Genomic DNA, 23,499 nt, shown 5'->3' on the forward strand with positions numbered 1-23,499 from the left:
GGGGGTCCAACCCATGACCTCGGGTCTTCAGGCTCTAAAAACTCCGCAGCAAGCACACGAAGGGCCTCACACAAGTGCCTCTGGGCCAGGCAAGTCTGCCCGACTGTCCGCCATTCGGACCCACTCAGCAAGGAAGCCCAGCATTTCTCAAACTAACTAAATCCTGCACACTAAATTTTCACGATAAACCACCAAAATCGGTATAGACACAAACACAATCTGACAATTTTCAGGCTAATGAGGGGTAGTACCCACTCCTCTGAAAGACAAGGACTGAGACAAATTAAGAAATGTCCATTTGAACACCTACTATGTGCTAGGCTCCTGGGAGGACGTTAAGAACTTTAAAGTCTGATGACAGACACACCCATAAACATCTGCTAGATAGGATATCAAAAAAAAAAAGAAAAAGAGGGAGGATAGGAGAAGTAAGAGGGGAGGAGGGAACAGAAAACTAAATGCACAAAAGAGGGGTAAAAAAAGAAAGGTCAAGGAGCGAAGGGGAAAGACCGTGTGGCCCTCTGCCTCCATCTCGCTCCGGACTAACGTCCAGTTGGCTATCCGTGCGGGCCGAGTGCCCACCTACAAGAGACTGTATTCATGGAGGTGCGGGTTGGGCCTTCCCCGCACTGGCCTACGGCCTGGGAGCACCAGTTATTTACACTTTCTTCTTCTTTATAACATAAACTTCCCGTATGTTCTGTACCCATCTATCAATGGTTTTCTGCCAGAACAGCACGATCTGAGCCTGGGACAGAGCCAGTGTTCCATAGGTTACAGTGGTACAAGTGACCCTGGACGTGCAGCCAAGACTGCAGAAGCCACTGCTAAGGAGTCCCTACCAGTGACACACGCATGGCGGCCTTCCTGGTGGTGGTGGTGCTGGCGGCGGCTCGTGGAGGCCTTACTGAGTCAGGGGTGCTGACGGCTGAGGGACGCCAGTGAATACAGCCGACACCCCTGCAACCAAATGGCAGAACCACTTCTTGTCAGGGGTGCGGCCAGGCGTGCCAGTCAGCGTGAGGCCACGGGCGCCGGAAGGGCCGGACCTGGATTTACGTCCCAGTTCTGCCACTTACTAGGGGCACCGCCCTCTGAGTTTAGTTAGCATCACTGTTCTCAGGTACTAAACCGGGTCAACACACCTCCTACCTCACAGGAAAATTTAGATGATTAAGATGTGTGGAAAGCACCTGGAAGGTGACACAGCAGGATTTCCATCCCACTCACTCTGAGGCGGGAGCTGACGCCTCATCTCTAAACAGTTAAACACGTCCTGACTCCGGGAAGCTACACAGCTGACTGAGGCCAGATGCGAATGGTAAGCACCCACTAGGCAAAAGATGGGCACTCCCAGGGCTCTCTCCTCTTGTCTCCAGAGCCAAAGTAGCTAAAAGAAGCCATCGACAAAGGCCTTAGCAGCTCTTCATTGCCTAAACTTTTCTTCCTCAAAGGTTAGGGACCCAGATTTTACTTTATGCACCTGTGTTAGAGGTAGGTGCTGAGTTCCACAAGCCATCCAGTTCCTCTCTCTAGAAGTGCGTAGGAGTCTCCAAGACAAGGTTAGAAGACTGACAGGGACACGCTTTCCAGCTTTCTGTAGGGTGTGGGTTCCCCTCAGAATTCCACTGTGTGGGAAGCCCCATCCTCCTGGCGCTCTCCTGCCGTGCAGGGTCTGGCCTGGCCAGCGCAGCCACACAGCACACCGGCCCCTGCTCTAAATACATAACACACATCAACCCACCTCACACTCACCACGACCCTCAGAGTAAGGACTATTATTACCACCCCCATTTTCAAAGAGGAGGAAACTGCAGCACAGAGAGGTTAGGTAGGAGTCAGACCTCTTGCAAGGGGTTGAGGTGGGATTCGACCCAGGGCAGCCAGGCCAGGGCCCCCGCCCCCGGCCGTTCCCACAGGATTCACTACCACTGCCTCTCAGCACAGCCACAGGACGAGGTGTACGTTCAAAAGCACCTCTCTTCTGGGCTCCCAGTGTCTCTGCCATACAGTGTTTCATTTATCCTGCCAACAACCCTAGGAAGCAAGTAGGAGACACACAATAGCCACACTTCACATAGCATACAACTGACGGAGAACCCGTGAAATGTTCTACGAACTCCTGTATGTTAAGCCAAACAACTAATTCACTGTTTTTAACACTTCTGAAGCCTTTCTGTGTGAGTTTTTTAGCTTTGTGTGATACCTTAAAAGATGCCGATGGCATATCCAGAAACCCTGCTAGTCCAAAGCAGCTTTTCTGACCCTCAGACTAGGCTTTCTCACTGAACCACGGTTACAAAACTACATCCCTGTGGCTCACCACTTACCAGAATGCCTAAATACTAACCAAATAAGCATTCTTAACTAAAAATAAGTCATGTGCCCACATATGAGCATTCTTCGAAAAATTAGGTTATCTTCAAATGTACTAAGCAGAAAACTTGAAAGAAAATCTCATCGACCTGATTGCAAAATAAGACATCACAACAAAAGTATTTCTCTTCTGCTCCTACTAGACTTATAAATAAAGTATTGGACTCTCTCTAGAGGACATGGGAGCTCACGGGGGATGTCCAGAGGCCCCGATTCTGTCAACAGAGAGCTGTGACTCTCTACGGGCCGTTGGCCAGCTCAGCCTCAGGCCCACCCAGCGGACACAGCGCTGCTTACGCAGGACTGGAGCAGACCACCTCGCAGCCCTTCCAGGCCCGCGAGTCTCTGTTCAATAAACTCCGAACTGCACACCACTCCTAGGGTGCTGGAAGGATATGGCATCAGTGGAACTAAGAAAGGATGGGGTCTGGACAACATTCCTACACAACACTGAAAGCATTTTCATTAAAAAAATCTCCTTAAAAGGCCAGGCCTGACAAATAAGTGGCTCTCAACTATTGGGACATTTATTCCATGTACTTTGTGGCTTTGTAATCATAGCATGTTTTACCTATTTGCATTTCTCAGCTCTTGATATCTTGCAATTCTGTGAAAAGACACCCAAAAGGCCAGAGGCAGTTTTCTAGGTATATAAGTATTACAGACAAAAACGAGCTGGTAAGCCTGAAGACGAGTACATGAGAGCTCCAATCTCCAATGAACAGCTCACTACAACTAATTTTAATTTGTGGTTCTAATGAATGACATAAACTTTTATAGGTATCAACAAAGCTCAGAGAGAACTTAAATCCATTTCAATGCTCATTTAGCAGCTTCAGCTGCATGCAATTAGAGCATCAACATTAAATGTTAGAGAATAAAATAATGAGACATTTAAAAATAATCTGGGCTTCAGTGGCCACGCTGAGATTGCACATGATGTTTTTGTTAAAGAACATGACTTCTTAGGAATATCTTGCCAGTTCAGAGAATTAACTCGTTTGATTTTTGGTTTTAGATTTTGGTTTGTTTTCCTTTGGAATAAGAACTTCCTGAAAAGAAGAATACAATAAAAAATGCATTGTCTGAAAAGCAGTCATGAAATAGCATATGGCATAAAGCAACCTGGTATATGGACCATCACAGCTGACTGACCAAGTTTCAGCAGAGACAAAAAGACATTTTGGATCATGTTAATAAAATGTTGTTTATTCTTAACTTATGCCTCAAATAAAGAAAGAAAATGTTAACGGAGGGAGAAAGGTGAATTTTGGAAATGAATTAACTTTATCCTCTATAGCCCGTACATGGAAGTAAAGGGTTAAACTTTTTCTCCCAACAATACTTGTAATCTGAGGTTGTAGAATGTGGTAGCTAAGAGTAATACATTCAAATTGCCACTATTTCTGAAAGAAAGGCAGGTTAATCTGCAAAAAAGGGGGGTGTTGTGAGGATGAGTGTGTGCATGTGGGAAGGGAGGGCAGTGGTATGGGGGGAGGGGCTGTGGATCGCTGCGAGCGTTGTGTGTTTTTGTGTGTGTGTGTGTGTGTGTGTGTTTCTGTGTGAACCACAAGTTAATTTATCTTTCGCAAAACATGACTAGAAAAGGAGATCTACTGTAAGGGGAAAAGCACTCATTAAACTAAAATTTTAAAAGGATGAAAACACAGATTACACTTTATTTTAAAAACTGAAATGAATTTTAATACAGAAAATGAAGACAGTATTTTGCAAATTTATCGCTCAAAGGGATATCTCTATTTGCAGAAATCAGCGTGTTACACTTTGAGAGATGAAATGTTACAGCTTGTACACCAAAATTAAAAAATGAAATTAAATTAAAAAATGAAATGGTTACCAAGGTAATGCAGGTCAGGGGATCAAAGGTGAAGGGTCACACATTATTAAAAAGAAATCCAAAAGGACGGCTGCATCATGATCTCTGCAAAACAAAGGAGCTCCAGTAAGTAAAACTAATATCTCCGAGAATTTAAAATTCAGTTCTTGAAAAGAAGACTCCCCTGTAAATTGAACACAGTCATTCCTGATTCCATGTAGAGCCATTTTTACTTAAGTTACAAAACCAAATTTTAATTACCTGTTACCAACAACATTTTTGTACAAATTAACCGTTCAATCATATTAAAACCCATAATATCTCCAATTGTAAGTGACTGAGAAGTTCTGACACTTTCACCGGACCCCACACCCTGTTTTCTGGAAATGACAGTATTTGACAAGTTGCCAACATATCAGAAATCTAATTTGGTCACAGCGTGGTGAGTTTTTTTTCCTCTCCTCAAGGAATGAGTTCCAAAATTGAGTTTTGCAAATTTGTTTCATTTGAAGTAGCTGCATAAAATTTCCATTATTGGAACATTTAGTATAACAATGTTCTAGAAGACAGCAATAAAGTGATACATGATAAAATAAACTGTGTAACTATATCTATTAAGATCTGTTCTCACATTCTACTCTCACTGCACAGAGGGGAAAAAAGACATTTTAAGCAAAATAACTTGCTAGTTCTCCTGGAATTACACAGAATTAAAAGAAGCTTGACACGAGGACTATCTTACAAGGGAACAAACTATCTGACAGGTTAGGTTTCCATTTCTTCAACAATTATTACTTATTCATCTTCCCCATTAACGAAATAAAATAGTTTCTGTTTTTAAAAAGGAGAGAAAGAGCCAAGGTTTTGTTTAGCAACATGCAGCTACCACCACACCAAGACAAACGTACTTTGCAGCAACAGCAAGCATCACCATTAATCGCCACAGTAAAGAACTTCCATCCTCATTTCACTAGTAAGTAAGATGGGCACGATTGTGATGGCAGTAATCTTTAGTCTCCTCCCTGCAACTAGACTTGGGCAGGCTGCACTCCGATTCCAGGATCCCAAATCCCAACTCCTTAGCGCTTACTGGAGAGCAGGCCCTAACAGGCAAGGTACACAATAGTTCCCCAGGTTATGAGAGTAAATGGGAGCACAACTAGCAACACAGAACTTCGTTTGAGAAACCGTTCCTTCTTCCAGTCTCCTAAGCAGTTCACTTTCATCCTACAATTCCTAATGTTGGAGCTTACCTTGCTCTAATCTAATTCCAAAAAAAAAAAAATCTATAGATTTAAATACAGACCACTGCCCAAAAGGATTTTATTAAAAAGAACAGAATGGAGGCTTAGGGCAACTGATAAACACAGTCATACCTCGTTTTATTGCGTTTCACCGATGTTGCACTTTTCTTTTTATAAACTGAAGGCAAGGCCCTCCACCAGCAAAAAGATTACGACTCGCTTTATTGAGATACCAGACCCGAATCCGCAATATCGTCGAGGTATGCCTGTAAACAAACTCTGTAAATATCAGGTTTGTTTCCCCTGATTCAGTTTTGTTAAAAATAACTTGCAGAGCTTCACGCACTACATACAAGTGTGTTAGTGTTAGTGCCTTCGGGCCACGTTTCTAAAAGCGGGATTTCTTTGAAGTTCCATAGCTGCTGAAAAGTAAACTAGCATTTCATTTCTCTGGAATGCTCATCTCCCATAAAGTCTGTCACATATGTATTTGTTGCTGGGAGGCATGCAAGCAATTCTGCACACTCTAGAAGGAATCAATACCCCATCAAAACGATGCGTATGTTCTTTTAGTAGCATTGTTATTCAGACCACTTCAGCATCTTTGTAAGAAAAGGCAAGCAGCCAGCAGTATCACATTAGTCAAGTTATGTTTTACCAAAAAATTTCCTATTAAAAATGAGAAAAAGTCTATGTATTCAGATCAAATACTCTATGTACCCCTTTATTACCAAGACACGTGTATTTATTAAGTAATTTCTCCTTGACAACAGAGGATAAAATACTCCTAAGAGCTTTTCAATAAGTCTTCTACATCATTTCTAAAATTCAACAACTCACAAAAGTATGTTAGTCCAAATTTTAGGTGATTTAAGAAAATCTGTGAGGATTTTAGCCAACATTTTTCAGATGAGTTTGCTCTCTGGAGTGGAGAAGAGAAAGGTTACCAGGATTTCTAGGTCCCTAATATCCAGGATCCTGGAATCCAGTGTAATAAGCAGTCAAAAGGGGGAGGAGGACGGGGCCACCTGGGAGCACCGCATTCGGTGGCACCGCCAGCTGCCGCCAGAGCCCCTCTGCTGAGGCCAGGGTGTGGGGTACACACACATTTCCCACAGACACTATCTGACAACTGCCTGCTTCACCTCCAATCTGTTGCAGTGACAGTTCTGCTCCAAACTTTAGAGGCTGTGAGGCCCGAGTAGCTTTTTATTTTTTTTCCAAAGGACTGGCCCACACCCACCAAAACTTTGGATACAAAACATTCTCCTCGGCCCCTTCCTGAGCCCCAGCCAGAGTGCCTCAGGAGCGAAAACGATCAGTCTTCTTCCCCCTCCAGACGCCATCCTTTTCTTCGATCAGGCCCTGGCATTAGCTGACTACCAACTCAGTGACTTGACAAATACCAGTGCCTGCAAAGACTGGAGGGGTTTCATTAACCCAAAACAAATTCTAACCGGTAGAACTGACATTTTCACATCAAGGGGAAGAAAGGCTAGTCTGCTGCAGGATCATCCCCTTGCACAATGATGACCAATAACTGAATCAAACCCGACATGCTCAAAAGGCCTAACTCCCGACACTTTGTGGACATAACTACCATCTAACACTGGAAAACTACACTCCCACACTGTCAGTTACGTCACTGAAATAAGAAACACACCACGTTTCTCTTTCGCAGGACCATCAAGTCACCCAGAGTTCTAGCAAAGAATCAAAAAAATACTTTTCCAGGCAAATCCTCACCCCTATTAAGCTCTCAAAGTCTGGACAACTTTTTACACAGGTCTGTTTTCCAACACTCAATCTGTACTCTAATTTCTCTTTTTGGCGCCAAGGACCCACCAGCATTTATAAGCAGAGAATTGGTTCATTTCTCAAGTAAACATAGAACAAAGAACACCATTTCTAACAAGGTTAAATCATGATAGAAATGCTGCCATTTTCACCTTGGGCATATTAGTTGCAAAACATAACACATCGGAAAATCAGAAAGAACTGAAAACAAAGAGCCAAGAAAATTCAGAGCCAGAGACGCTAAGAGACAGTTGAAGAAACTCCTGAAAAGAGAGCCCTATATACTTTACTGATTCTTTACAGAATGGCTGTTAACTAAACAACATGATGCTTTCAGAAGCAGGAACGAACCTCAGCAGGTGTATTCAGAGACTAAAAGGAGAGGTGCCCAGCCAAAAGTTTATTACAATGATGGGGCAAAACATTTTTTGTAATCTATAAATCTAAATAAATCAATCAACATGCCAGTCAATAAAACAGACAATCAATTCACTAGAATAAAACACACTTGAAGTACGTCTCTCCTTCAGTTATTGATGCTGGTTTTCCCAACATGTTAGAAATACCATCTACCGAAAAACTAAGACAATAAAAGCATTAGGTTTTCAAGTTTGTGACTCCCCCACATAGAGCCGCCCCGATTGCCTCCTTTTTCTTCCCCCTCCCCCAACAGGAGCCATCCCCACCACTTGCCAACTTTGCTGAAAATACATGTCCTCTGTCAAGCTTCTCAAAGATAGCCTGTTCTCAGATATTTGTTTCTCAAAAATTTCTATAATCGATACAGCAACCTGTACCTCCAATCATCACATTGTTTCCACTGTAGTCCTCCAAAAGGAAACAAAAGCGAAAACTACAAATGAAATACCTTTCCAGGGTACTTTATCCTCAACAATGTAATTTCCCCCTAACAGCTTCAAAGACTTCACAAAGGACCAAGAGAGTGGGAGGGAGGGAGGGAGGCCAGAAGGGAGGGAAGAGTGATGCAAAAGGTCGGTGGGTCGTTATGGTGGAGGCTCTGTGGAGCGTGGGCCCACTCATCAGCCGTTCACCTGAAGTACATGCAACTTACTACACGCCAACTGTGCCTCAAAAGAGCTCTGTGAGAATGGGGAGGCGGGCACGAGGCAGGGACTCCCCTCTCCCTGTGGCCCCTGCAGAGGACGGGAGAGTCGTGGGGGTGACAGCAGCAGCCTCCCTGTGTCCCAACTGTGGGACACCCCGCTGCTGGTCTTCTAGTTAGAGGGCAGAAAAGAATCCTCACTGTTCAAAATAAACGCATAGATACGTAAACACTATAAAGTTCAAACACTTGATGACTAACTTCCCTATTAGCCACTAGCCTGAAATTACCATATTTCCTAAATCAAAGATCTGGGCGATCTGACACAGTCTCTCTAAGAAGAGACTATTCGAAATCAGCTTCTGACATCCTCCGAGCTTTGCAAATGATACGTAAATTCACCAAACATTCTTAACATTTTTTTCTTCACATTTGAAATTTACCTTATGTCAACTTTGTCATAGCCAATACCCATTCCTTTCTGGTACTATCCCATTGTGGAAAAAGAACAATACAATATATGCCGAATTCCCCCATATGCAAATTTATCAGAAAGAGAACAAAAGGGAAACAGACTCACCCCGCTCTGACTTTGTTTCTGCATTCGTCCTTTTGAAGCTTACTAACCCTGCATCCCAGGGCTTACTGTATTTGCCCTACTGCCTTCCTGCTTACAGTCGGGATCATTAAAACTCCTACATTTTCCATTTCCTCTATTCACTGATGCTCAAACTTCAGACTAAGACTCCCCTACTTAAACCAAGTCATTTGTAGAAATAGTTTCCAAAGTCCTGCCCGGACAAGATTACAGTTTAACACATCGGAAGAGGGGCTAGACAACCTGCAATGCATTTCAGTAAACCTCCCCGCCTCCCATTAGTCTGACCAGAACAATCCACAATTCTCGCTTTAAGAAAAGCTGCCCTGGTGGGTCCAAGCCCATTGTCTGGTCCCCACACACAGCCTGCCTCCTGCAGGCACCAGTCACAGATGGCAAAGCTGGGAAGGTGTCAAGTAAAAAACAAATTCCAGCTGGTAACAGCTTAAGCTGGTCTTCCGTCCCAAGACCATTACAATTTTCTGAATGCCAATAGATGCCTTAAAAGTCTTGAAACCCACAAGAGGAAAGCTACCCCAAAAGGCAGAGTGGCTCCCTAAGAAACATGGAGTCCTTTCTGGGCTCTAAAGCGCGCCCAGCGATTCTGGACTCCAGAAAGAGCTAGACCACGTCCTACGTCCATGGCCTTGGACAAACTGCTTAACCTCTAAGTTTCACTTTCTTCGTTTATAACATGAAGATAACAACATCCCTACCTCACAGGATTGCTGAGAGAATAAATGAAAATAAGGAATGAAATGGCTCGGCACAGAGCTAGGACCTCAAAAGCAGTAAGCTCCGGCTCCGTGATTACTAGGACTGCGAAGCTGGTCATCCTGCATTCGTTTTCTTATCTGATTCTCTCCAAGGCTTACAAGAGGGACACCGCCATCCCCATTTTTGCAGATGGACAAAAGTTAAGTTCAAGACATAAATGTTAAACACAGCAGAGCTCGAATTCCACCGACACCTGCCCAGACCTGTCCCACTCCACGGCTCCACCACTGGGGCTAGGGGCCCTGCTCCGAGGCCTCAGCAGCCACCCCCGTGCTCTGCCCACGGCTCTGGACACACAGCAACAAGGGGCTGGGGAACGAGACAATGAACGCTGCGCCCTCAAGGGTGAACACACACTTCTAGGTACACGGCTGTACCTCTCACAGCACCTTACACAACATTTCAAAGGAGACACATGGGATTGAAATCAGTGGAATAATAGAAATACATTCAAGGATTTATTTGCCTGCTTGTATGCACAAAAAAGGAAGAGTAACTGTTTTCCATGCTGCAGTTCCACTCACTAATTCCATTAAAAGACAAATCCGTTCATGAGCAAATACTGAGCACCTGCCTCTGGGTAGGCTGTACCGGCACCTGGGCCGCAGGTGAGGAGCAGAGAGGGTGGGTCTCAGCCTGGTCTGTCTCAGCCATCGGGCGAGCACTCAGACACAGGACACGTCTGAGCACCGTGAACAGAGGGAAGAAGTGCAGGTACTGTGGAAAAATGGCAAGAGTCACATCACCTCTGTCTCGGGGCTGGGGGAGCTTCCCCGAGGAAGTGACATTTAGCTGAGACCTGAAGGATGACATGGGAGAAGAAATGACGCAAAAGGCCATGTGGCAGGGAGGGCTGGAGTGTGCAGAAGGACCTAAGGGGAAAGAAGCCAGTGGTGGGAACAGGGGGCAAGGGGAACATGGGGATGGTCAAATCTGAGGGGACATCATTCAACGGTCTGAGAAAAAGGACCATAATCCAACCAGCGTTTGTAAAAGACACTCGGGCCCCTGCGTGGCGTGGGTTGGGAGGGGGCAAGGGAACAGCAGGGACAGGAGTCAGGAGCACACTCAAAGCAGTGGCCTGGATGCAGTGATGGCTTTCATAAAGAACGATTTGGACACAATGGAATTTATTTGGGAATAAAACCTGTAGGTTTGAATTCAATATGAAGTAAAAGCAGAAGGTTTCACAAATGACCTCTAAGGGAAAAGCAACAACTTCACAGAAACCTGTTAACACTACCCAGCAGCCAAGAGTTCAAGGTTACCATCATCACTGATAAGTCATGTTGACAGCAGATGTGATGCGAAGGGCACTTTACCTCTGTGATTCTCCTTCCCAAAACCTGAAACTCTAGCCAAATCGTGAGAAAAGCAGCAGACAATCCCAAAATAAAGGACATCATACAAATACCTGGTCTGTCAAGGTCAACAAAAACAAGGAAAGTCTGAGAAACTGTCACAACCCAGAGAAGCCTAAGGAGACATGACGACTAAATGTAACATGACAGCCTGCATGGGTTCCTGGAACTGACAAGGACATTGGGGGAAACTAAGGAAATCTAAATAATGTGAGGAGTTTGGATGATATGCATGAGTCAGTGCTGGCTGATTGGCCGGGAAAAATGGACCACAGGACTGTTACCAGGGTAACTCAGTGTGGGGTACACAGGAACTCTTTGCAACATGCTAGCAACTTTTCTGGGACTCGAAAACTATTCGAATTGTACCAGTTCATTTGAACTCTACCCCCCAGGTCTGACCTCAGCACCTGGGAGGAGCTCTTTATTGAGACCCACTGGGCAGGAGCTGCGCATCAGACCCTCCAGCGGACAGACTAGGAAGGCAGCTCTGGTGTAGAGCTCTGCAGAGCATGGAGCTCAACACACAAATTCAGACGCCCTCTGCAGGCTGAAAGGACGGAAGTGGGGACAGTCACCGAGAGAGACAATGGAGATCAGGGAGTGAAGGGCCTCCGTCTGATTCCTGAGAAAGACCCACATTTAACAGTCCCACAGAGACGAAGGGGAAGGGTTAGTCTCAGGCCCTGACGAAATCCCACCTTCAGGTGCCGGCTAGAGATCAACAAGGAACATGCAATCCAGTGCCTGGAAAAAACCAGGTCCAAGGGGAAGGTGGCGTCAACTAGCTGGAATACGTCTGAGAAATCCAACAGAACAAGCACGGAAAAGGACTCTGGAGTGTTTGAGTAAGAAGTTGAAAACCGGGGAGAAAACAGATTTCTTACAAGAAATCTGGCTCTCAGATCGTACACCCATGTTCACAGCAGCACTATTCACGACACCAAAGGTGGAAGCAGCCCAGGCGTCCACGGATGGATGATGGAGAAACAAAGCGACGTCTATATATAATGAAGTGTTACTCGGCCTTAAAAAGGAAGGGCATTCTGACACGCACAACAGCGTGAAGAGAAATAAGCCAGTCACAGTGAGACAGATACCAGTATGATTCCATTTAGATGAGGTACTCAGAGTAGTCAAATTCAGAGAGACAAAGAGTAGAATGGAGGTTGTCCTGGGACTGGGGGGAGGGGCAGGAGGAGCATGGGGACAGAGTTTCCGTTTTACAAGATGAAAAGAATTCGGGAGATGGATGGTGGTAATAGTTCACAACAATGTGAATTTACTTAATACCCAAGAAACGTACTTAAAAATGGTTAAGACGTTAAATGTTGTATATATTTTTCCACAATTAAAAAGAAAAAACTTTGGCTCTCAAAATGTGCAATCTATATCAAGCTATAATAAAGCTGGAGTACTTTAACCTAGATCAGCACTTCCCAAACGCGTCCCTGGTGACATGCGACACACGGGTCACAGACGTTCATCCCCTCACGCTCTGTGAAGGGGCCTGAGCCACCCAGACCAGTGACCAGTGGTCCCTGACCTCAAAAGTACTCACCCATTAGCCCCGTATGCCCCATAAATATTCTTATGTGTTCTGAGTTCTAAGACATGAGAAGAGCTGGGGCACAGCGGCTGTAGATGAAAAGCTTAGAGATCACGTCAATTCTATTTTCAGTGGCAAACGAAGTTGCTTTAATTAGTTTTCTTCATCAACTCACAACTTCTGTTGCCAAAAGAAAAAAACAAGACTGTGATCTCAACTTTAAAAACTAGTAACAGGTCAGCGCGAGAAACAAACACACCTCCATCTCCAAGTCACACTCCCTTCTGACAGATCTTTAAAGACAAAAATCGGAGCAACAGTTTCTCTTCACAAAACGTTAGATTGACAAAAATGAAATCAGCATGTGAGAGGGGAAAAAGAAGAAACAACATAGCAAAGAATAAACAGATCGATGACGGGAGAACATCCAGATAAAGGAATCACATATTTGTGGAAATTCAGCACAAGGCAACATTTCAAATCAGTTAGGAAAAGATAAATGATTCAATAATAAGCATCTATTTGGGGGAGAAAATGAAATTAGAGCTCTACCTCATCCTGCCCATATATAAAAAATATTTTATCTGTATTAAACATCTAAGGATAAATAATCAAAAAGAGAAAATCTAGGGAGAATAGCTAACCACGTTCCTAAGACCGCCATGAGGACATAATGAATTGACGAAATTAAGATTAAAATATAGGTGACCAGAAAGAAAAAATTATACATACATTTAAAAAAACGCAGACATCAAAAAGAAGAGAGATGAAATACTAGGAAAAAAGAGCAAAACAATGAGCGGACAACTCAAAAAAGTAACACAAGTGGCCAACACATGCTAAATCTCCGGACTATACAAAGAAATGCAAATTAAAAGGAGACATAACTTTTCACTTATTGGACTGAGAAAAGGTTTAAACACCTGCTAACACCTAGTGTTGGTTAGGGTTGGGGACATGGACACTCACATCCGGCTCTTGAGAGCACAAACTGGTACAACCTGCCTAAAGGACAAATGACAAATACTGACACTCTCTGAGGAGCAACTCTATTGGTAGGCCTCTCTTCTAAGAAAATAACTGAAGTGTGAAAAAAATGTGTGAACAAGGGTGGGAAGTGCCTCACTTGACTATAAGGACAAATACTGGGGCCATTATCAATAAGGGATTGGTTTATAATTTTTAAGGACATCCACGCTCTGCAGTTACGTCCATGCGCACATATGCACAGGCATGGAAATGACCAGACTGTGGCCTGGGTGAGAATCAAAGTGTGTGGGGGGGGGGGTGTATACTCAACACACACATATACATACATATATACGCTCACCACACACACACACACACACACACACACACACACACACACACTCACACACAATTTATATATGCATTCTTTTTTAAAGTCCAGAGCAAGATAAAAATCAAATTGTGGACAATGGTTATCTCACAGGGTATACAATTTTAAGAAAAAGTTTTTATTTTTAATTTCTACATTCCTATATAAGTAGCATTTTTCCAATGACCATTTATTCCTTTCATAATTAAATATATACCTTTCTAAGAAAAACACAGTGAAGCAATTTCTATGGGTGTAGACTACCCATGGCAAAAAAGATGTGGGTGATTTTGTATGCTCCCTTTTCCTCATTAACAGGTGACATCCTTCAAATACACGCCAACTTCCAGCTGGGACTGAATGTACTTACATCTGTATCAAATTTTCTTCCACAAAGGAAGGCCCTACACTTAGCAGTCAGAAAAAGTTAATTCTTTTTGAGCTATGACAGTTTTATATGGCACTGGAATCTTCCAACAAATGCATGAGACTCTGCAAACAGAAAACAATCTTTTCATGCACACCTGAATTGGAAAGAGGAGTCATGAAGTGTCAGTATGATTTCAGGCAAACAAGACAGCCATCACGAGGCTACACTTACCAAAGGCCACATGAAACACTCACTACAGGACTGGCCCAATTAACCCATCAGAAGAGGAGGAGCTGCAAGGAGTGTAACTTTAAACTTAACATAACTACTGCAGATAAACTCCAGCTAAACTGCTTTAATTAGCATAACGCATCCGACACACACCGCCACCACTTTAAGGCAGTATAATGCTTAAACAAGACAGGCTGTAAAAGAACTTCCATGTATAATGTGTAACTCCAATTTGATTTTTAAATTACTAAAAACAGTCACCTCTCAATTGGGTAATGCCCTGAAGGATAAAGAGACCTGTAAATTATATCAATACAACTGAGAAACACAGTGGACAAAACTAATGCCATGACACAAAGCTAACTCTAACTCCAAGAATTCAAAATATAGTTGAATAGTTAATTCCTTTAAAAGCAAGTATAATTGTAATTTGAATTGGGGATTCAGTGCTAATCTCCCTACAATACGCAGACCCTCCCTACAATATGTCTTCATGCCCAACTGATCATTCTGGTCCCTCAGCGTGAGATAACAGAAAATATATAGTATTGGTCTCTGGCCCGGGTTCCTGACACAGGACTCCTAAAACCCTAGTGAATTTCCTAACTGCTAGGAGCATGTTTTGTTCCAAAGTTTGGTCTCTGACCCATCCCTGACATAGGGCTCCTAAAACCCTTATAAATTCCTAAGTGACAAGAGCACTAGGAGCATCTTTGGTTGTAACGAGGGGACTATGAGAGGGGTCCTGGGTGGCTCCTGATGGGAGGGGGTCACCAGGAAGACCAAGCCCTCATTAGAAGCTTGGAATTTTCAGCCCCACCCCTCATTCTCCAGAGAGGAGAGGGGCTGGAAATGGAGTTAATACCTGATCACGAGGAAGCCTCCATAAATCCCAACAGCACGGGGTTCGGAGAGCTTCCAGAACCTGCAGGTTGGAGAACACATCCACGCAGAGAGAGTGACGCACCCCAACTCCACAGGACAGAAGCTCCTGTGCTTCGGACCCTCCCAGACCTCGAACTACTGTGTTTCCCCGAAAATAAGACCTACCCAGACAATCAGCTCTAATGAGTCTTTCGGAGCAAAAATTAATATAAGACCCAATCTTATATTATGTAAGACCGGTCTTATTTTAATACATTAAAATATGTTAAATTAAAAAAAATGTTAAATTAAGGCCGGGTCTTATATTAATTTTTGCTCCAAAAGACCCATTAGAGCTGACTGTCTAGGTCTTATTTTCGGGGAAACACAGCATGTGTCTCTTCATCTGGTTGTTCACCTGTGTCCTTCATCACAGCCCTTAATAAACTGATAAATGTAATTAAGTGTTTCCCTGAGTTCTGAGAGCCACTCGAACAAATTAATGGAACCCGAGGAGGGGGTCGCGGGAACCTCTGACTTACAGCCAATGGGTCAGAAGCACAGGTGACAACCTGCACTTGCAATCGGCCCGAGGTGAGGTGGGGGCAGTCTCGTGGGCACGGAGCCCTTCACCTATGAGGTCTGACACTGCCTCCAGGTAGACAGTGCCAGAACTGAGTTAAATGGTAGGACACCCAGCTGGTGTCGCAGAGAACTGCTTGGTAAAGAGGAAACCCTCACACTTCTGGTGGCAAAAATGTTGAGTGTGGTGGTGTGCGTGAAGAAGAGACCCAGGAGAACACCTGGCATTCCACAACTCATTCCTTCCGGTCCCTGGGATCCTGAACCACTAATTCATTCACATAACAATTACTTATTGAGCACCTACTGTTGCCAGGCCCCACTCCAAATCCTGGAGATGCAGCAGTAAATAAAACAAAACTCTCTGCCTTGCTGTATCCTGCATTCTATCAAACCCACCAGTTCCACCATCACTTAAACTACACCCCAGTGCCCCCACTTCAGCTCCTATATCTCCCCATGAATAGGCTCTATGCTTTTTCTTTTTATAATGCACTTAGCTCCTTATTTTGTTTATTTTCAGTCTCCCCATCAGAATGTAAGCTCCCTCTAGACAGGGATGCTTCTTATGTTTTGTATGTTTCAAAAGCTTAGCCCACTCCTCCCATAGAGACACTCAAATATCCACCTCCCCCTCCTCTGGATGGTTCCCCCTCCCAACAAAATGACTCCCATCTACCCCATCTGCAAAACAAGGCTCAGCGTCCTCCAACCCATACCCTCACCCAGCTCTCCACTTCACAGCCAAGCTTCTTTCCAGAAGCTACAGATTACTGTAGTGCGCGCTGGTCCTGCGCTCTGCCTCCTCCGACCCTCCCAGCCACTCTGCTTCTTCTTCAGATGCACTGAGCTCTTCACTGAAAAGCCTTCCCACAAGCGACCCTCCGTCTAGAACACCTTCCTCTCTGATGACTGATCTCGTCAAGGTAATTCCTCCTTATCCCTCACGTCATAAAAATATCACTTCCTAGGACAGCTTTTCTCTTGTTCTCATCTAGATTCCATCCTCCTCTCTTGTAGCAGTCCGAATTTTCCCTTCATATCCCTTCCTATGATTCTGTAAATACATACCTATTCTTATGATTATTTGCTTTCTTTTGCAGGTAAACTTGGCGACTAACCACTATATATATCCCCAGGGACTCAAACAGTGCTTGAAATAAGGAACTCAACTGGCTGTGCTCCTAGACTACAAACTCTGCAAAGACAAGTTCATATCAACTCTGTCCACTCTTATGTATATGGTCTGGCACAGAGAGAACTGTAACAACACTCACTAAGTAAATGTGAATGAATCCAAAGAAAGGGGGATACACCATAACCTATTTGTTAGGGAGGGAAAAAACCCTTCTACCATGGTGACATCTGGATATATACAGCCTTCCAGGTGTTTTTACTTAAGTGTGCTATTCCATAGCGTCCCCTTCTATAACCCCGGGGGCTCCCCCAGCCTTCGACTCCCGCAGCACGTGCAGTATCCCCCGTGCCCAGCTCCTGCAGTGCACGCAGCTTCTCAGGCCTCCAGGACTGTGGCACAGAAGCAGCCTGCAGAAGCAGCCTGCCAGCTCCCCACCTCTGGTGCTTTGGGGGCAGGGTGCCTCCACTGAGCATCTCCCCGTGAAGAGCTTTTCCAAGGCACAGTCCAGTGACTCAGGGCAAGTTCCTGAGGGCAGGTTGCCACCAGGTTCCACCCGCATGACATAGCAGTGACTTCCCCACCACGTGCCCTCAGGACAAGGTCTTGGGGATGGGCCTCTGTCTCAGCCTAGAGGCAGCAGCTGCTCTGTATGTCTGCTATTCTTCTTCTTTAGAGTTCTCTTCACTTTTCACTAGCTAAGACCCCATTACTTCAATTCCCTCTTACAGTTAAAAATTCTTCATGTTAACCTTTTCTTTCCTTCAATGTACTGTTTGGATTTCTCACCTGATTGGATCCAGATTGATGCAGATTTGGAATTAATTTGTGTGTGTGGTATAAGGCAGGCGTCACATTTCTTTTCTTTCTGCATGAATATCTAACTAACTAAACACCATTTATTGAGAAGACTGTTCTTTCTCTTCTGCTCTGCAGCGTCTCCTCTGTAATACATCAAGTGTCCAGACACGAACAGGTCTGTGTTTGGCCTACTTTGGTTGATTGGTCCACCTGTCTAGCCTTTTACTAAAACCACATTATTTTCATTATAATACCTTTAATATATGCCTTGCTACCCAGCATACTAAATCTGCTCAGTTTGTAGTTCTTCAAAAGTATTTTTAGGATTCCTGGCTGTTTACATTTCCATGTACATTTTAATACCGGTTTGTCAAGTTCCATACATACAAAAAATCTACTGGCATTTTGATCGGTATTATATTAAACGTATAGATGAATTGGGGAAGAAGCAATATTTTACAATATTGAGTCTTCAAATCCATGAACATGGTATACCCCTCTTTATTTACATCTGTAACTTCTCTCAATGTTTCTTTTCTGTATTAATGCCTTCAATTTTTTTCCCGTTTCCTCATTTGTATATGCCTTCAATTTTTAAAGTGAGATTTACTCTAAAAAATCTGTTTATACTATTACAAATGATATTATTACTTTTTCTGTTTGTTGTTGGTATACAAAATTGCGATTGTGTCCAGCGTTATCTTGAATCTTGAAACCCTATTTATTAATTGTAATAAGTTATAAGGAAATTTCTGGATTTTCTACATACACAATCAAGTCATCTACAAAATCACATTCTTTCTGATCCTTGTACCTTTTATTTTTCTTATCTTACTGAACTAGGTAGGACCTCTAGCAAAATAATCAATAGACATGGAAATGTGAAAATTACTTATTCCTCAGTCTCAGGAGGAAAATATTCAACATCTTACCATTAAACATGATATTTGCTATAAGATTTTTCTAAGAAACCTCTATCAATTTAAGGGCATTAACTTTTACTAATAATACCGTGCTTCTCTGAAAATAAGACCGGGTGTATATTAATTTTTGCTCCAAAAGACGCACTAGGGCTTATGTTCAGGGGATGTCATCCTGAAAAATCATGCTAGGGCTTATTTTACAGTTAGGTCTTATTTTCGGGGAAACATGGTATATTAAGGGATTTCATTTTGAACTGATGTTTAATTTTATTAAAAACTATTTTTGCATGTATTAACATTATCATGTTATTTTTCAACTTTCCCCTATTAATTTAGTAATTCATACTGATTGATTTTTCAAATGTAAACCTATCTTTTTTTAATTAAATTTATTGGAGTGAAAATGGTTAGTAAAATTACATAGGTTTCAAGTATACAATTCTGTGATACATCATCTATATATCACGTTGTGTGCTCACCACCCAGAGTCAGTTCTCCTTCCATCACCATATATTTGACCCCCTTTACCGTCTTCTACCATGACCCTCTTTCCCCTTACCTTCTGATAAGCACTAAAGTGTTGTCTGCGTCTATGAGTTTGCTTTTTTGTTTGTCTTGCTCCTTTGTTCCTTTCAGTTTTATATTCCACATATGAGTGAAATCATATGGTTCTCAACTTTTTCTGTCTGACTTATTTCGCTTAGTATTATAATCTCAAAATCCATCCATGTCGTTGCAAACGGCAGTCTTTCATCTTTTCTTATGGCAGAACAGTATTCCATTGTGTATATACACCACATCTTCTTTATTCAATTATCTATCAAAGGGCCTATCTTTATAATAAGTCTGATACTCTCATTTCAACCTTTTTAAATTTGTAAAGATTTCTCTTAGGACAGCCGGATGGTTCAGCTGGTTAGAGCGCAAGTTCTGAACAGCAGGGTTGCTGATTCGATTCCCACATGGGCCAGAGAGCTGTGCCCTCCACAACTAGATTGAAGGCAGCTGCCAATGAGCTTCCAGAGGGGCGGACTGATGGATCAGTTGGTTAGGGAGCAAGCTCTCAACAACAAGGTTATCGGTTCAATTCTTACATGGGATGGTGGGCTGCGCCCCCTGCAACTAAAGATTGAAAACGGCGATAAAACAGCGACTGAACTTGGAGTTGAGCTGCGCCCTCCACAACTAGATTGAAGGACAACCACTTGGAGCTGATGGGCCCTGGAGAAACACAGTTTGCTCCCTAATACCCCAATTTAAAAAAAAATACTTTTTATTAAAGTTCATTTAAAAAAAAAAAGTTTGCCTTAGAGCAATTTTGATAAATGCTCCATGTTCACATGAAAAGAATGTATAGTCTAGAGTTATTGGGTGTAGTGTCCTATTTAGTTCACATTTCGTTTTATACTCCATTTTAATACTTTTATTTTCAGTTTACTAGTTCTCTCTCCTGTCTAGCCTACCGGTAAACCTACAGGATCAATTATGACTTCATTCAACTTGACTTGGAAAAAAAAGTCCTGGAAGTACACACTGTTCCCCAATAAAGTCCTCTTCCCCTTCCCTAATAAAAAAAAAAAATCTTTGAAAGAAAATATTATTCCATTGTCTTTTTTGACTTCCACTACTTCTATTGTGAATTTATCTGTCAGTCTTACGTATTGCTCTTTTAAATGCAATATGTAATTTTTCTCTGACCACTTTTAAGATTTTCTTATTATCTGGTTTTCAGCAATCTTGTGTTTCAGGGAGATTATATTTGACTCTGTCTTTCCAGTTTGGGGTCTGTATTATTTCTTGAATCTGTGATTTGGTGCTTTTGTCTGTTATAGACAACTCTCAGCCACTCTTCAAATACTGCCTCTGCACCATTCCACCTTACTTTCCTGAGATTCCAATTCACATCTGATAAATATTTTCACTGAATATCACATCTCTTACATTCTTTTATGTATTTCCCATCCATTTTTCTCTCCATATTTCATCATTCTGAATATTTATTTTCAATTTATTACTTCTAATCTACTGTCAAACCCCATCAATTGAGATCTTAATCTCAATTCACGTATAGTTCTTCAATTCTAGAACGTACATTTGGTTCCTTTATTCTAAAGTCCCAGTTCCCTTGAGTCTTAATCTTGTCTTTTATTTCTTTAAACATATTATATACAGTAGACCCCTCCCCCCCATCTGTGGTTTCAGTTACCCATGGTCAACTATGGTCCAAAATATGGAATGAAAAATTCTAGAAATAAACAATTTATAAATTTTAAATTGTCCACCATATTGAGTAGCATGACATCCTGCTCTGTGACACCCGGGACAAGAATCACCCCTTTGTCCAGCATTTCCACCCTGTATACCCACCCATTTGGAACTTAATAGCCAACTCAGTTATCAGATCAACTGTCATGGTACAACAGCGCTTGTGTGCAAATAACCATTATTTTACTTAATAATGGCTGGCTATTCAGATATGCCACAGAGAAGCCGTAAAGTAGTTCAGGTTAAAAGGTGAAGGTTCTTGACTTAATAAGAAAAAAAATCATATGCTGAGGTTGCTAAAATCTACAGCAAGAACAAATCTATCTGTGAAATTGCCTAATTTATACATGAAACATTATTAGAGGTCTGTACGTATAGGAAAGACATAGTGGACACAGGGCTCAGTACTACCCGCACTTCAGACCTCCACTGGGGGGGATCTGGAATGCACCACCTGTGGATAAGGGAATAATTGTACATCACCCTTTTGTAATAAGTTCATTACCCAGCTCCCTGTGACCCACTTCCACTGTCTGTTGTTTTCCTTGGTTTTCAGTCAAATTGTCTTAAACTCTCGTCTACCAGGTGAGTGTGAGACACTAAATAAATGCAGAGATCATGTTGGGTTCTGGGTGATGTATCTGCTTCCAGGAAGTATTTATATTTGCTTCTGTCAAGATCACCATGATCTAACCAATGACTGAGGATTTGAAGTTGGACTAAAGTACTTTTGAGAGATGACCCATTCTCCTAGGATAAACAACTGTCAGACCTCTTCTCAGAGCCTAAGGAGTTTTCCTGGGCCCCTCCCCTCTACCTCCTCCAATTTTTGTCCCCTATCCTCGTTCCTTGAGTCCATCAAAATCTCTGTTCAGCTTTCCAGCTTCTCATTTGCCTCCCTCTTCTTGAATCAGCAGATCTGCAAAACTTCTATGAGCTTCCCTCCTTCCCCAGAGCTTGGCCCCACAAATCTTCACTGTTTGTTAGCTCTCCATTACACTCAAACACATTTTGTTTTAAATTTTGTCCAGCTTTTCTACTTGCAAGGAAAGAGGGCCACTTAATCTACCATTAACAAAAATTTTCCCCAAAAATATTTTCTATTTTTCCAGGTTTATACCTTTTGTGATTCCTTTATCATTTTATCAAAATTTTGGAAGGAAGTGGAGATAACTACATCATCAATGAGTAACTGCTTAACCAATTGCTCATCAATGCTTAACCACAAATCTGTAGTTCTCATTTTATTGATAGATCTTTTACATATGAAGGATATTAAATCTTTGTCTGTCAATCATGTGGCAAATACTTCTCCCAGTTTGCCATTTACATTTTAATTTTATGGTATTTTGATCACATAGAAATGGTGAATTTATATGCAGTCCAATTTATCAGCCTTTTCCTGCTAATTATCGTGTCGTGATAAAAACACATACTATGCAAATATGGACTCTTCTTCTACTTTTGTAATTCTACATTTTGCACTTAATTTTTAGATTTTGGTTTAAGGTATAAGATAAAGACCTAAATTTATTTTTTTAATTGGTAAGCCAACTGTTCCGAATCCATTTAAATAAGTAAGACCCTATCTCCTCCTACATGTTTCCCTGAAAATAAGACCTAACCGGAAACTCAGCTCTAATGCGTCTTTTGAAGCAAAAATTAATATAAGACCTGGTCTTATATTACATTATGTTAGATAAGACCTGGTCTTATCCTGTAGTAAATAAGACTGGATCTTATATTAATTTTTGCTCCAAAAGACGCATTAGAGCTGCTGGTCCGGCTAGGTCTTATTTTCAGGGAAACACGGTAGTACCTTAATAACATATAAATCAAAAACTATTTTAACAGTTACATAGTGCAATTTATCAGCAGAGGGCACTGCTGATCCCTAGTGCCCACTCTCTTTGCTAGGATGTCCTCCCCTGGTTTCCTGTAACCCACCGGCCAGTTCTATTCCTTCTGAGTCTCCTTCACATGCTCCGTTTCCTTCCTATTCTCCTCATCCTCTCTCATTTTCCAGTAGAGGATGGGGAAAACAGTTCATTTCTAGAACCTCTCTTTTCTCATTCTCCTTACTTTCCCTGGGCAATTTCACCTAAATTGTTGGTTTCTTCACGCTATCTCTGGAGTTCCCAGGTCTCTATCAAATTGCCTTCTAGGACCTCTATGCAGAGGTCCCACTGGCTTGACTATACACACAGTCAAGCTTGACTATACAAACAGAAGTTCAATGTCTCCTGAAACTACTTCCTCTCTGTATTTCATCATCTACAGCACCACTATCATTCAAGCCAGAATCTCGGTCATTTCTCTTCTTCGCCATCACATCTTAGAGGTCATGATAAATCCTACTGATTCAAGCTCTGGTCACATCCTTCTCT

At 42.4% G+C, this 23,499-nt stretch overlaps 1 protein-coding gene across 18 annotated transcripts in view; it reads right to left on the reverse strand.

Moving 5' to 3' along the window:
* CAMTA1 (calmodulin binding transcription activator 1) overlaps positions 1-23,499 on the reverse strand; it is an 807,730-nt gene that overhangs the window by 729,839 nt on the left and 54,392 nt on the right. Inside the window, exon 1 of one of the 18 annotated variants that reach the window (XM_081054790.1) lies at positions 4,235-4,265. The exons of 16 other annotated variants lie outside the window; for them this stretch is intronic. Coding sequence is in view for 1 of the 2 variants with exons in the window: in XM_081054804.1 (XP_080910930.1) it covers positions 4,310-4,318 (9 nt within the window). In the remaining variant the exon portion in view is untranslated. Of the gene's footprint in view, positions 1-4,035; positions 4,319-23,499 lie in introns of those variants that run through there. One more of the 18 variants, XM_081054804.1, reaches the window with a different exon arrangement.

The sequence above is a fragment of the Rhinolophus hipposideros genome (assembly GCF_964194185.1).
Source record: "Rhinolophus hipposideros genome assembly, chromosome: 8".
NCBI classification, from domain to species: Eukaryota; Metazoa; Chordata; class Mammalia; order Chiroptera; family Rhinolophidae; genus Rhinolophus; species Rhinolophus hipposideros.